This window comes from Colletotrichum truncatum, assembly GCF_014235925.2.
Source record: "Colletotrichum truncatum strain CMES1059 chromosome Unknown Contig_0014, whole genome shotgun sequence".
Lineage (NCBI taxonomy): Eukaryota > Fungi > Ascomycota > Sordariomycetes > Glomerellales > Glomerellaceae > Colletotrichum > Colletotrichum truncatum.
This window is the reverse complement of record NW_027222411.1, coordinates 472,299-483,726: the sequence shown is the minus strand read 5'-3', so window position 1 is coordinate 483,726 and position 11,428 is coordinate 472,299. Positions and strand designations below refer to the sequence as shown.

The following is an 11,428-nucleotide window of genomic DNA, read 5'->3' as shown; positions in this document are numbered from 1 at the left end:
TGAGGAACTAATAGCTAGCTAAGGGAGAGAATTAGGCTAGTTATATAGTAGTATAACGTCGCCTATAATAGCTAATATAGGAAGCTATAAGCTAGGTTTAGTATACGTAAGTATATACGTCAACTAGCTTATAAAGCAGCTTATAAATCAGACTAGAATCTTCTTTAACTAAATAGACTTTTAGATAAGGTTAAAGAGAGTATTCCATAGGGATCTGAATGTCATATGTTTAAACTAGCAAGCAGCCATTCTTAGCTAGTTACTTTTGTAAGTCCTACTAAGTCTTAGATAAGACTAAATAGGATAAATAAGTAAAATAGAAGTATAATATACTTATACTTCTAACACCCCCTCTTTTATACTATTTAGTAGAAAAGATAAAAGGGTAATTCTAGTTAATACTAGAAGAAGGATCTAAACCTATAAGTTTAATAAACTTAATAAAGTTAGGTCTAGATAGAGGCTTAGTTAACCCGTCAGCCGGCATACTAGTAGAAGGAATATAGGATATAGAGATATTTCCTTTTTCTACTTCTTGCCTAGTATAATAATAGTATATCGCCGTGTGTTTTGTTCGATTATGATATTCTGGGTTATAGGCTAGGTTTAGGGCTCCGTTATTATCGGTTTTGATTGGTATCGGCTTATAGTTAAAGCCTAGTTCAGATAGGAGACCTTGAAGCCAAATAGCCTCTCGTATAGCCTCTTGAATGCCGTTAAAGTTGTTGTTTTCTAGGATTTGTTGAATATAGTGGCTTTGAGAGATTTGTAAAGACCCATTAGGTCTATCTCTAGTGATCTTGAGACCTAGAAAATAGCTGATTTCGCCTAGATCCTTAATTTCAACGAATTTAGAAACCAATAACTTAAGCTTCTTTATTTCGTTAAGATTCTTAGCGAATATAATAAAATCGTCGACGTGGGTTACTATGATAATAGGATTGTCCTTATTATTATTATAGTAGGTTGCCTCGTCGGATTTAAGAGGTTGTAGGCCTAGTTGTTTAAATATAGCCTTAACCTTAAGTTGCCACTGTCGAGGGCTCTGTTTTAGGCCGTATAGGGCTTTTTCTAGCTTTAGAACCTGATTACTAGTAGGATTATATCCTATAGTGTTTTGTTTAGGGTTCTGTTTAAAGAATTCAGCTAGAGGAATATTAGAGGGATCTAAATAGATATCTTCCTCTAATTCGCCGTTTAAAAAAGCTCCTATGATATCGATATGATGAATTTCCCAATCGTAATAGGCGGCAAGGGCAAATAAAACCCTATAAGTTGTAGGGTTAGACCCTATAGCGAAAGTCTGGAAATAATCGATTCCGTAACGTTGTTCAAAGCCTCTAGCCACAAGGCGGGCTTTATATTTATCGATTTTTCCATTAGGTAATAATTTCCGCTTAAATACCCATCTAGCCGTTATAGGCTGGGTTGAGGCTAACTTAGAATTTATAGCCTTAAAGGTGCCTTTAGAGATAAGTTGGGAAATCTCTTGATATATAGCTTTAAGCCATTTGTCTTTTTCAGGGCTTTTAAGAACCTGTTTAATAGTAGACGGTTCCTTAGTATAGTAACTAGAAAAGAGATAGTGAATAATATAGTTATTCTCTTTAATAGTTATATATTCCTCCTTGTTCTTAATAGAAGGAAGCCTGATTTCGATTTTGTTTTTAAAGTCTTTAGAGACTATAACGTCTTTAGAGACGTCTTTAGAGGGTATAACTTCTTTAGCTTCTTTAACGTCTCTAGAGACGTCTTTAGAAATACTAGAAGTAATGGATTTAGAGGAATCTTGAGCCTCTTGTTCCCCCTCTCTTATAGTATTTCGTATAAAACGAATATGAGTAGCCCTTATGATTCGTGATTTATAAGGCTTAGTAGGGCAGTATATAATATGAATATTCGTTGCCTCTGTATAGAGGTATATGCCCTCTTGAGTATAGGTATAAACCTTATTCGATTTGACTTGTTTTTCCTTAGGATAATATATATAGACCGAATCTCCTATGTTATATAAGGAAGATTGTCACAGTTCTTCCTGCTAGCACGTGGCTACAACAGGCAGAGGTCGGAACCGTGATAAGAATAGAGATGTAAATAGAATAGTGCAGAAGTCAAACAAACGGTCACAAGGCAATAAACAACGATGAATTGATAAACGTAGGTATAAGCAGTTGGTCTTCTATTGAGTTGGTCTACTGACGATGATGCTGTCGAGGGCGTCTCTTATACGGGTACGGCCAGCACGTGAGATATCACGTGCCCCTGATGACTGTTCATAGAACTGTGACAGGTGCCCCTCCCAAAAAAAGACGATCGTCCCGATCGACAGTAAAAATGAAAACTAATTACATGAATTTGTCCCTTCCATTACCCATCTATCGCGAAGAATCACGACCCTGACGATGAAATCCTATCCTAATCGCGGTCCAGCATGTTACTAAAGCGGCTCTGCTTAGCCGGGCCTGCGATGTTCTCGGTGGCGACGCGCTTGTCGCCCTTCTGCAACTTGGCAACAGCTTCGCGCAGTTCCACGATCTTACCGCGGAGGGCTGCAATTTCGTCATCCTTGGTAGCGATGACGCGGTTGACCTCTGCGGCGATCATTTCCTTGCTGGCAGCAGTCGCTTCGAGTGCTTTGAGGCGATCGTTGACGCTCGCGACGTCGACGGTGGACTGGGCTTTCTCGTCGAGTTCGTTGAGGCGAGGGATGATCTCCTCGTTGACGCCGTCAACGATTTTCTTCACATTCTTGGTGACCGTCTCGTTCATTCCGTGAACGTCACCTTCGAAAGCCTGAAGCGCCTTTTCCATATTCTTGAGTTGCTTGCGAGCGGTTGTATCGGTGGCGGTCATGTAGCTGATATTCACGAGCGGGGGAACAGAGGAGGTCGGCTCGGTGAACAGCAATGAGGTGGCCCGCGATGGTACCGTTGACCTGACCGTCGCCAGTATAAAAGACGGTTGCGAGAACCTGGGCGCGGGACGGCAAGTGTTCCGTGTACGAGGCGTTGTTGTTGTACGCGGTGTAGGCGCGTTTGCAAGCGTCCTGAACGCGACGAATGAACAGGTTGGAGGAGGGGGTGGCTGGGCCGGTGAAGTTGTCGAGACAAGCCTCGATCTCCTCGAGCAACATATCGTCCGGGTAGAAGGCGAACGCGTCCTGGGCGCGCTTTTTAGCGTCTCGGACCTGGGTGCTATCGACCTTGGTAGCGGCACGCTTCTTCTTCTTGGGGGTGCCGGACTTCTTGCCAGCCTTGGCCTTCTTAGCCTTGGGGGCGGGAGTGGCCTCGACGGCTGAGGCGTCGGACTCCTCCTCCTCGCTGGACTCGTCAACTGGCTCGGGGTTGCTCTTCTTAGCCTTCTTCTTGGCCTTGCCCTTGCTGGTCTTCTTGGGCTGGTCTTCCTCGACCGTCTCGGTAGGTTCGGCGTGGGCTTCGTGGGCCTTGTTAGCCTCGTCGGCGTCGAACATGGTGGTGTCCTGCTGGTCACCAGTGTGTTCAGTGGCGGCCACGGTGATTTCCTCGGCGGCGCTCTCGCTGACGACGTGAAGTTCCTCGTCGGCCAGGCCGAAGTTGTCTCCGAGGTTCTCGTCGTCGGTCTGGGTCTCGTTGTTGCCTACGTCGCTTCCGGGGGCTGCGACGGAGCCGGTGGGGGTTTCGGCGATCTCGTCGGTGTCTTGGCGAGTGCGTTGGGAAGACATCTTCGCGTTCTTGATGTCGAATCTCGCAATTGGGACGTGTAGTAGTGGTAAGTTGAAAGTCTTGATGAGAATAGAAGGGGTTTGTGATGTGTTATGAAGTGGGAGATTTGTTGATTTTCTGTTGTGTGGGTGGAAGTGGGATTTATATAGTAGGAAAAGTTCACTTTTTGTGGTGGTGGTGGTGAAAGTGAAAAGGCAGAGTTTTTCGCTGCCTATGAGGCAAGTGCCTAAGAAGGGAAGGAACGAGTGTTTTGTGCGAAATTCCATTACGTTAACAAAGGGAATAATCTCGCTGATATCGCTTTATTAGGAATCAGCTGTTTTGTCGCAGAATAGCGACATTGTTCTAGTTGTTTCGTTGTTGGCGTCGCTTGGAGCGGTAGGTTGGTGTAACCTCCGCGTCGACGGGATATCTCGCCTCATACTCGTTGACGAGCTCTGCTGCGTTGGTCTCAAGCGATTCGCGAAGCTCCCAGGTGTCGAACCTTGCGGTAAATCCCTTCCAGCGAACGAGATATTCGATCCTTGGCTCGCGTTTTCTCCGGTTGATTCTGCGGCTTACAATGTGGTCGATTTCCCATTCTTCGCTGCCGTCAACCTCGATAGGTTGGGGCGGCTGTTGTTCACGGTTGAATGGGTCGTCTCCCTGGGCTGGCTTGTATAGCTGCGCTACCGATAGGATTGGAAAAATTCGCCAATGGGCCGGGAGGTCGACTTCGTAAGCTGTTGGGCTCACAATTCGAACGATTCGAAAGGGGCCCATACGTCGTGACGTCCACTTGTTATGGCGTTGGCCAGGTAAGTGGAAGCCCTTCCCTAGTCTTATCCAAACCTCGTCGCCAACGGAGAATCTGACGTCTGAGTGCTTTTTGTCGTAGCGTTCCTTTCTCAGCGAGTTCGCTATATCGATCAAAGCCGCTGCCTCGTCCTGGTATATCTTTCTTATGACGTCGATAGACTCGGTTGGAGCGTCTTTTTCCGCGATGACGTCGAGAGTGCTTCGAGGCTTGAATCCGTATACGACCTCATTGGGAGATCTCCCGATCGTTGCGGTGTACGAGTTGTTGAGGTTGTGTTGCAGCGCTGGGAGAACCTCTGGCCATGGGGTTTCCGGGTACTCTGAAAGTTGGAATCGGATTGCAATTTCCGCTGTTTGGTTTGTTCTCTCGCTCTGGCCGTCAGTCTGTGGGTGGTAGGCTGTCGACAAGAGCAGTTTCACTCCGAGAGTGCGGAATATCGCGGTCCAGACGGCTGAGATGAACTTGGGGTCTCTGTCGCTGATGATACGACGTGGAAGTCCCCAGTCAGCCAGTTGGAAGGCCCTAATAAGGACTATTGCCCACTCCTTGGCTCCGTACGTGGTGTGGCCTGGTAGAAGTATAACTTTCTTCGAGAATTTGTCCGTTGTGGGCGCAAGCGTATCAAACCACTCGAATCCAGGTAGTGCCCACGGACTCCCTCGTGCTTCTACTTTCGGTAAATCGGTAACGAAGTCGATTGTTACGGTATCGAAGGGGATTCCCACGACTGGAATCGGCTGCAGGGTGCCTGGTGGTCTTTGCCGGTCGACTTGGTTTTCCTTACATCTCGGGCAGTAGGCGATATATCGCTTTACTACCGATCGCTTGTTTCGTATCTGGAAGCTAGCTAGCTCTGCTAGCATGCGGTCTACGCCGAAATGGTGCTTTTGATCGTGGGCAAGGCTGAGAACTTCCACGACGGCTTTGCGTGGGATACACAGCCTTTTTGTCCCATCATACGCACGGTGGAATAGGAAGCCTGTCTCTGATAGTTGCCACGGGGAGATTCGACGACGAATCGGCGTGCGCCTCTCGTTCCGAGCGCGATTTTCCTCGTCGTCTGCCTCCTTAGGTGACCACCACTCATCGCCACTCTCTTGTTGTCTCTTGAGTTGCTGGATCAGTTTTCCGTACTTTGGGTCGGCTTCGTAATTTTCAACGATGGTTTTGGCGAAGTCTTCGCCTATCCCAATCGTGAACCCTCCTGGTTCTCCCAACCGTTCGTCGTCCTCTGAGTTGAAAGCTGCGATATTCTCATCGTCGTGAATATCTGCGAGTACGTCGCTTTCTTCGAACGGGTCTGCTCTACCTGTTGCCACCAGCAACGGTAGACGCGAGAGAGCGTCGGGTACAACGTTGAGTTTCCCTGGGACGTGGGTGACGTTGAGGTTGAATTGAGAGAGGTAGTTGGCGGCACTCGCCAACCGAAGGTTTGCTTTGTTGAGATCCATCGTTCTCAACGACGTGTGGGTGAGAATTCCCTTTGTGGCTGCGTGGTCCGTAAGGATCTGTACTGGGTTCCTGTTTGATTGCACCAGTTTCCTAAGTTTCCTTACTGCCCACACCACTGCTGCTACCTCCGCCTCGGTCGCGAAGTATCGCTTCTCTGTTGGGGATGTTACTTTTGAGAGAAACAGCACTGGTTGGATATGCTTTTGTGGGATGTCTTTTCCGGGAATTCCTACGCCGTCCCAGGTAATATCCATCTGGAACACCATAAGCCCGAATCCTCCCTTGCAAGCGTCGATCTTAAAGAATAAGGGTTTTTCTAGGTTATGGTGGTATCTCACGACCTGGTCGCAGAGATTCTTTTGTAACGTTTCCCATGCTTCCGTTTCTTCTAGCGTTGGCTCGAAAGTCGTACGTTGGAACCGTTTAGTTCTTACAGCCCTATTGAGGCCTGTTGGCAACTGGTCCTCCTTGCGTAGGATCGCGGCTAGCTCGGTTTTCCTTTCGTTAAGGGGGGCTGCGATCACGTCGTACCATGGAATGTCTTTTCGAAGCCATCCTGCCATTCCGAGGTATTTCTCGAGATCGCTAAGGTTTTTTGGGAACCTGAGATTCTTAAATGCAGCGATTCGATCGTCCGTTCTGCGTATCCCTTGTCCGTCCACGATATGGCCGAGAAGTTTCACGGAAGGGAAACCAGCGAATGACTTTTTCGCTGCTATGTTGAGCCTGTTGTTGTTGATTATGTTGAGGACTGTTTCAACATGCTTAAGGTGGTTTTCGTCGGTATCGCTGAAGATCACGATATCGTCGATGTACGCGCGAACGAAGTGTTTATGGTCCTGGAAGATGCGATCCATGAATCGTTGGGCGTAAGCCGGCGAGTTCTTGAATCCCATGAGCACTACGTTCGAGATCTCGATACCACGGGGACTTATCACTGCCATCCTGTTACGGTGCTTCGAGTGGATAGGCAACTGGTGAAAGAACCCGGTGGCGTCGAAGAGGGTAATTCTTTTCTTGCCACGAATCGCGTTCATGATGTCGTCTTGGTCTGGCAAGGGGTAAACGTCTGGGACCGCTAGACGGTTGAGTGGGCGTAAGTCCGCGACCACTCTGGGTTTTCTCGCGGTCTCCGTTTGTCGCCATACGATGAAAAGAGGACAGGCAATCGGGATTGGCTTGCCGTCAGCCCAATCCATCTTTCCCTCGGTGTGAAGTTGGCCGTAGGTTTCGTCTAAAACCGCGAGGTCTTCGAGACCGAGTGGATAAACCTTTATGTTGGTTTTTTGGTTCTGCCATCCGTCGACGAGGTCGATTCGCATACGTTCCTCGTCGGGGAGTGGTATGATACCCTTGTTGTGATAGATATCGTACCTGTCGAGGATTTTCCGCAGTTGTTGCGCGAATTCCTTGTCGAAGTCACATATCTCGACGCCGTGCTTGCTGAGAATCACTGGCACGTCGTCTGGTTTAGAGATTCCGTAGTCTGGTATCTCGTCTATCCATGGTTTGGTGCTTCCTTCTGGGGTGCTTTCCTCGTTAGTTATGTTGAATATTGCGTTGTCCTGCTTATTTTCAGCTTCGAGGTCGCTGAGCAGGATACTCGTGTCCCCTGGTGGTTGTTTCGTGAGGTGACCGATACGGTGGCCTTTGGGGATTCGCATTTCTGAATTTCCTTTATTATGGATGAGAAATAGCGCTGGGGTCGCGAGATCTACCGTACTGTAGATCGCTGCCTCATGTGTTGGGTGGAAGTGCCAGGTCTCGCTCCCGTCGTTACTATCCCTTGGCAGAGGGCTGTATCGTCCCGGGACGAAGACTTGACTCTTCCGTGGAATTGTTACTGCGTAGGCGTTGTCCACGCGCCTGGCGGGTGGCGTCTGCCGTCGATACTCAACGGGCGCCTCCATATTAAATACGGATCGAAACTTAACAACAGACTTGTTGAAGTCTACGACGAGACCGTGTTCCTCACAGAAGGGGGTGCCGAGCAATAGGTTTGCTCCGAGCATGTTGACAACCCCTGCTGTGACAATAACGTGTGCGTTCACGTCTGTCTCGCCTATTTTACCAGGGACGTAGAAGTCAAATGTTACTTCTTCTGTGACCTGGAAGGTGGAATCTACGGCGTTCATTTTCCTTGGTTCGATCGCTCGAAAAGACGATTTGCGGGCGAATCGTGTGACCCAGGACTTTTCAACTAGTATGGTTGAGGCTCCTGTGTCGATACACACCTCGTCTGGTTCGCTATTGTCGTCGGCTTTGACGTGGAGTCGAAGGTGTGTTCTTTTCGAGGGCATGCCACGCTTATTCGGTTTCGTCTGAGCGTCGATGATTTGGCCTGGTGCTAACTTCGGCAACTCTCTGATTTCGTGGTTTTTCACGGCTACTCCAGCGAAGTCGCTAGGCGGCTCCGTCTGGGGCTCTGTTTGATACGCCGTCGTGACTACCGTTACTTCCTCTTGTATTTGAGGAGATGGGGGAGGGATCTCTGCCTTGGGAGTGGTCGCCTCGTGGGCGCGGAAGGCAACGTCACTAGTCCATCCTGTATGGGCTACCTCTTCCTCTTGTGGTTGTGCCGCTGGAACTTCTACGACGTCTTCGAGGATATACCCGTGATCGACGAGGTGATTGATCATGTCCTCGTCCGATTCGTCTTCCCACACGAACTTAGCGTCGTTAGGCGGTTGACCCGGACGGTTATACCGGGCGAATCGCCTTGAGTTCGGGAACTTCTGCTGTGCGTTCCAGGGTTTGCGGTCTTTCCAGTTTTGTTGTTTCCAGTTAGGTTGCGTTTTCTTTTGTTGCCATTGGGGCTGGTCACGTTGTAGCTGGGGAAAATCGCGTTTCTCTTGGTTCCTGTTGTTCCAGGCTGGGCGTGGTTCTCCCCATAGAGCGTTATCCTCACTGTCTGGGGCGGTTGTGTGAAGAACCTCGATTGGGGTCTGCAGGTATCTTCGAATAACTCCGCGTTTTTCCTCGGCGAGTCTGAGATAGCTCTCAACCGTATCATTAAGCGTTGGTTCGTGGAGAAATCGTTGCAGAGATGGGTCCAGAGCGTTGTAGAATATCGTGAGTAGTTGCTGCTGGGGCGTTGACGATCCCAACCATGCTCTGCCATATTTGAAGCAGTCTTGGGCGAATAATCGGATATCCTTGTTGCTACCGATCTTTTCTACGGTGAACTTGTTGGATACTACCCATTGGATTGCTTCTATCTGGGTTGGCCCGAAGCGGGCTCTCAGTCCCTTCTGCAGGCCGAACCATCCCTGGGCCTTGTACTGGTTCCTTTCCACGGGCCCGAGGTGATATTCCCACCAGCTGAGTGCTTTGCCTCTAAGTAGGCTCTGCCATTCTCTGAAGACCTCGTCTCGAGCGTGAGGATCAACGATCTTGGCTTCGATCGCCGAGAGCCATAGGTCTACGTCTCGGTAGCATGGTGTCTCTCGGTCGTGGAATATGGGCTCCCTGCCGTACTTGCTGTCGGCGTCGGGCCAGAATACTCCGTATCGTTGCTGAATGTTCGTTATGGCTGCGAATCTCCTCCCTGGGTTCGGTAGTTCCGATCCCGGCGTTGCCGTGCCCAACAGCCTTCCGAACGCGTTTATTAGCATTGCCTCGAACTGCTGCTGCATTTGAGGGGGCGGTGGAGTCTGGAAGGATGGAAATCCCGTTGCCATTGGGTATGGCATCTGCCCCTGAGGGGGAAGGTATCCTCCTGTGCCGGGGGGCATATATTGCTGTTGAGGATTCCATCCCTGGCTCGGTATAAATTGCGTTCCCTCCGATGGGGTCCCCATGACTCGTGCCTCCGTTTTTGGAGGAATAACCTCGGCTTGCAGCGGTTTCGTATATTGTTGTTGATTTGACGGTCCCGCTTGCTGAAAAGTTTGTTGAGGTTGGCTTGCGGTTGTATCCGATACCGCTGACTGTGGCTTTTGGGGGTCCTCGTGATTCCCCTCGTATTGGCCGTGCTTGAGTGGTGCCCCAGGAGGTTGTTGCTCTTGCTGTTGAAGCTGTGTTGGCGGCGTTATTGGCGCTGGTTCGGTGGTTTCGTTGTCTCTCACGGGTTGCTTGCTTTTCGTGATGTCTGACTCTTCCGAGCTTGGTTCTCCGAATTGTCCTTGAAGGTCCTGGAGTTCTCGGGCGTAGATAATCGCCCTGGCGATGCTATTTACCGCCTCGTTATAGTCGTAATTCTCTATCCTCCAGCTGTCTTCGAGTTGCGTTGCCTGAGTCCAGGTTCTATCGTCGTATCTGACGTCGATTCGGCCGATATTCGTATTCCACGCGATGAACGCTATAACACTCGTATATGCTCGGAAGGAGTCTGAAATTCTTGTTGTTTTGGGATCATCGGGATATGTCTCCCAATATCGTAGGAGACGTCTCGCTGTCTCGCGATGACCGTTGTTTAACCTCGGGTTATTTGCGTAACTCATCGTGTAAGTCTACGTTGGCTACGTCGAGGTATGGGTTGTGATTTTGAGCGAGTAGGCTCGTAGGGTGTTTCCCTCGAGATTCTCCGCGATGTATCGCGGTTGAATCGAGAGAAAAAATTGATCGAGATTAAGTTGTGCTACCACTTGTCACTGTTCTTCCTGCTAGCACGTGGCTACAACAGGCAGAGGTCGGAACCGTGATAAGAATAGAGATGTAAATAGAATAGTGCAGAAGTCAAACAAACGGTCACAAGGCAATAAACAACGATGAATTGATAAACGTAGGTATAAGCAGTTGGTCTTCTATTGAGTTGGTCTACTGACGATGATGCTGTCGAGGGCGTCTCTTATACGGGTACGGCCAGCACGTGAGATATCACGTGCCCCTGATGACTGTTCATAGAACTGTGACAAAGATAAATCAGGTCGATTATCCTTATTAGGAAATATATAGTTGAAAAATGCCTCGTATGGTGTAATAGGGAGTCTTGAAGTAGCTGTATAGTTTAATAACTTAATAACAGCTTTAAAGACTTCATCCCATAGAAATAGAGGTAGTTTTAAAGCTAGTAATATAGTTCTAGCCTTTTCAACTATGATTCGATTTGCTCGTTCAGCTATACCGTTTTGTTCTGGCGTGTATGCAGTAGTAAGCTCTATAACTATCCCTTTAGGTTTAGTATAGGCTTCTAATTCGCTTATAGCAAATTCAGTACCATTATCAATTCGTAATGACTTAGGGTACTGGTTATACTGCGTATAATAATATTCTAGCTTATTTTGTATAAGAGATAAGATTTTATCCTTAGTAGGACTGAAATCTATATCTCTATAGCTAGTATAATCGTCAGTATATGGGATAGCGTAGATATTCCCAGCTATAGTAGAAGGCGTAATCTTAATCGTATCGATACATAGTCGATCGAGAGGTTTAGTAGCCCTGTTATAGTTAACTATAGACTGTTGTCTAGTTAACTTAGCTTTCTCACAGCTAGGGCACTGTAAATCGTCCTTTTTAAGCTGGTTGATAGGAA

At 48.3% G+C, this 11,428-nt stretch overlaps 2 protein-coding genes across 2 annotated transcripts; both read right to left on the bottom strand.

Annotated features, from left to right (window-relative positions):
* Positions 1-2,415: 2,415 nt before the first annotated feature.
* Positions 2,416-3,700, bottom strand: CTRU02_215284 (uncharacterized protein; the record flags this gene model as incomplete). The annotated part of the gene is made up of 2 exons (XM_070206423.1): positions 2,416-2,935; positions 3,003-3,700. The coding sequence occupies 2 exons, from the start codon at positions 3,698-3,700 to the stop codon at positions 2,416-2,418; spliced, it is 1,218 nt and encodes a 405-aa protein (XP_070059914.1).
* Positions 3,701-4,046: 346 nt separating this feature from the next.
* On the bottom strand, positions 4,047-10,394 carry CTRU02_215283 (uncharacterized protein; the record flags this gene model as incomplete). The annotated part of the gene is made up of 1 exon (XM_036733491.2): positions 4,047-10,394. One exon carries the CDS (start codon positions 10,392-10,394, stop codon positions 4,047-4,049), a length of 6,348 nt encoding a protein of 2,115 aa, XP_036574761.2.
* Positions 10,395-11,428: the final 1,034 nt, after the last annotated feature.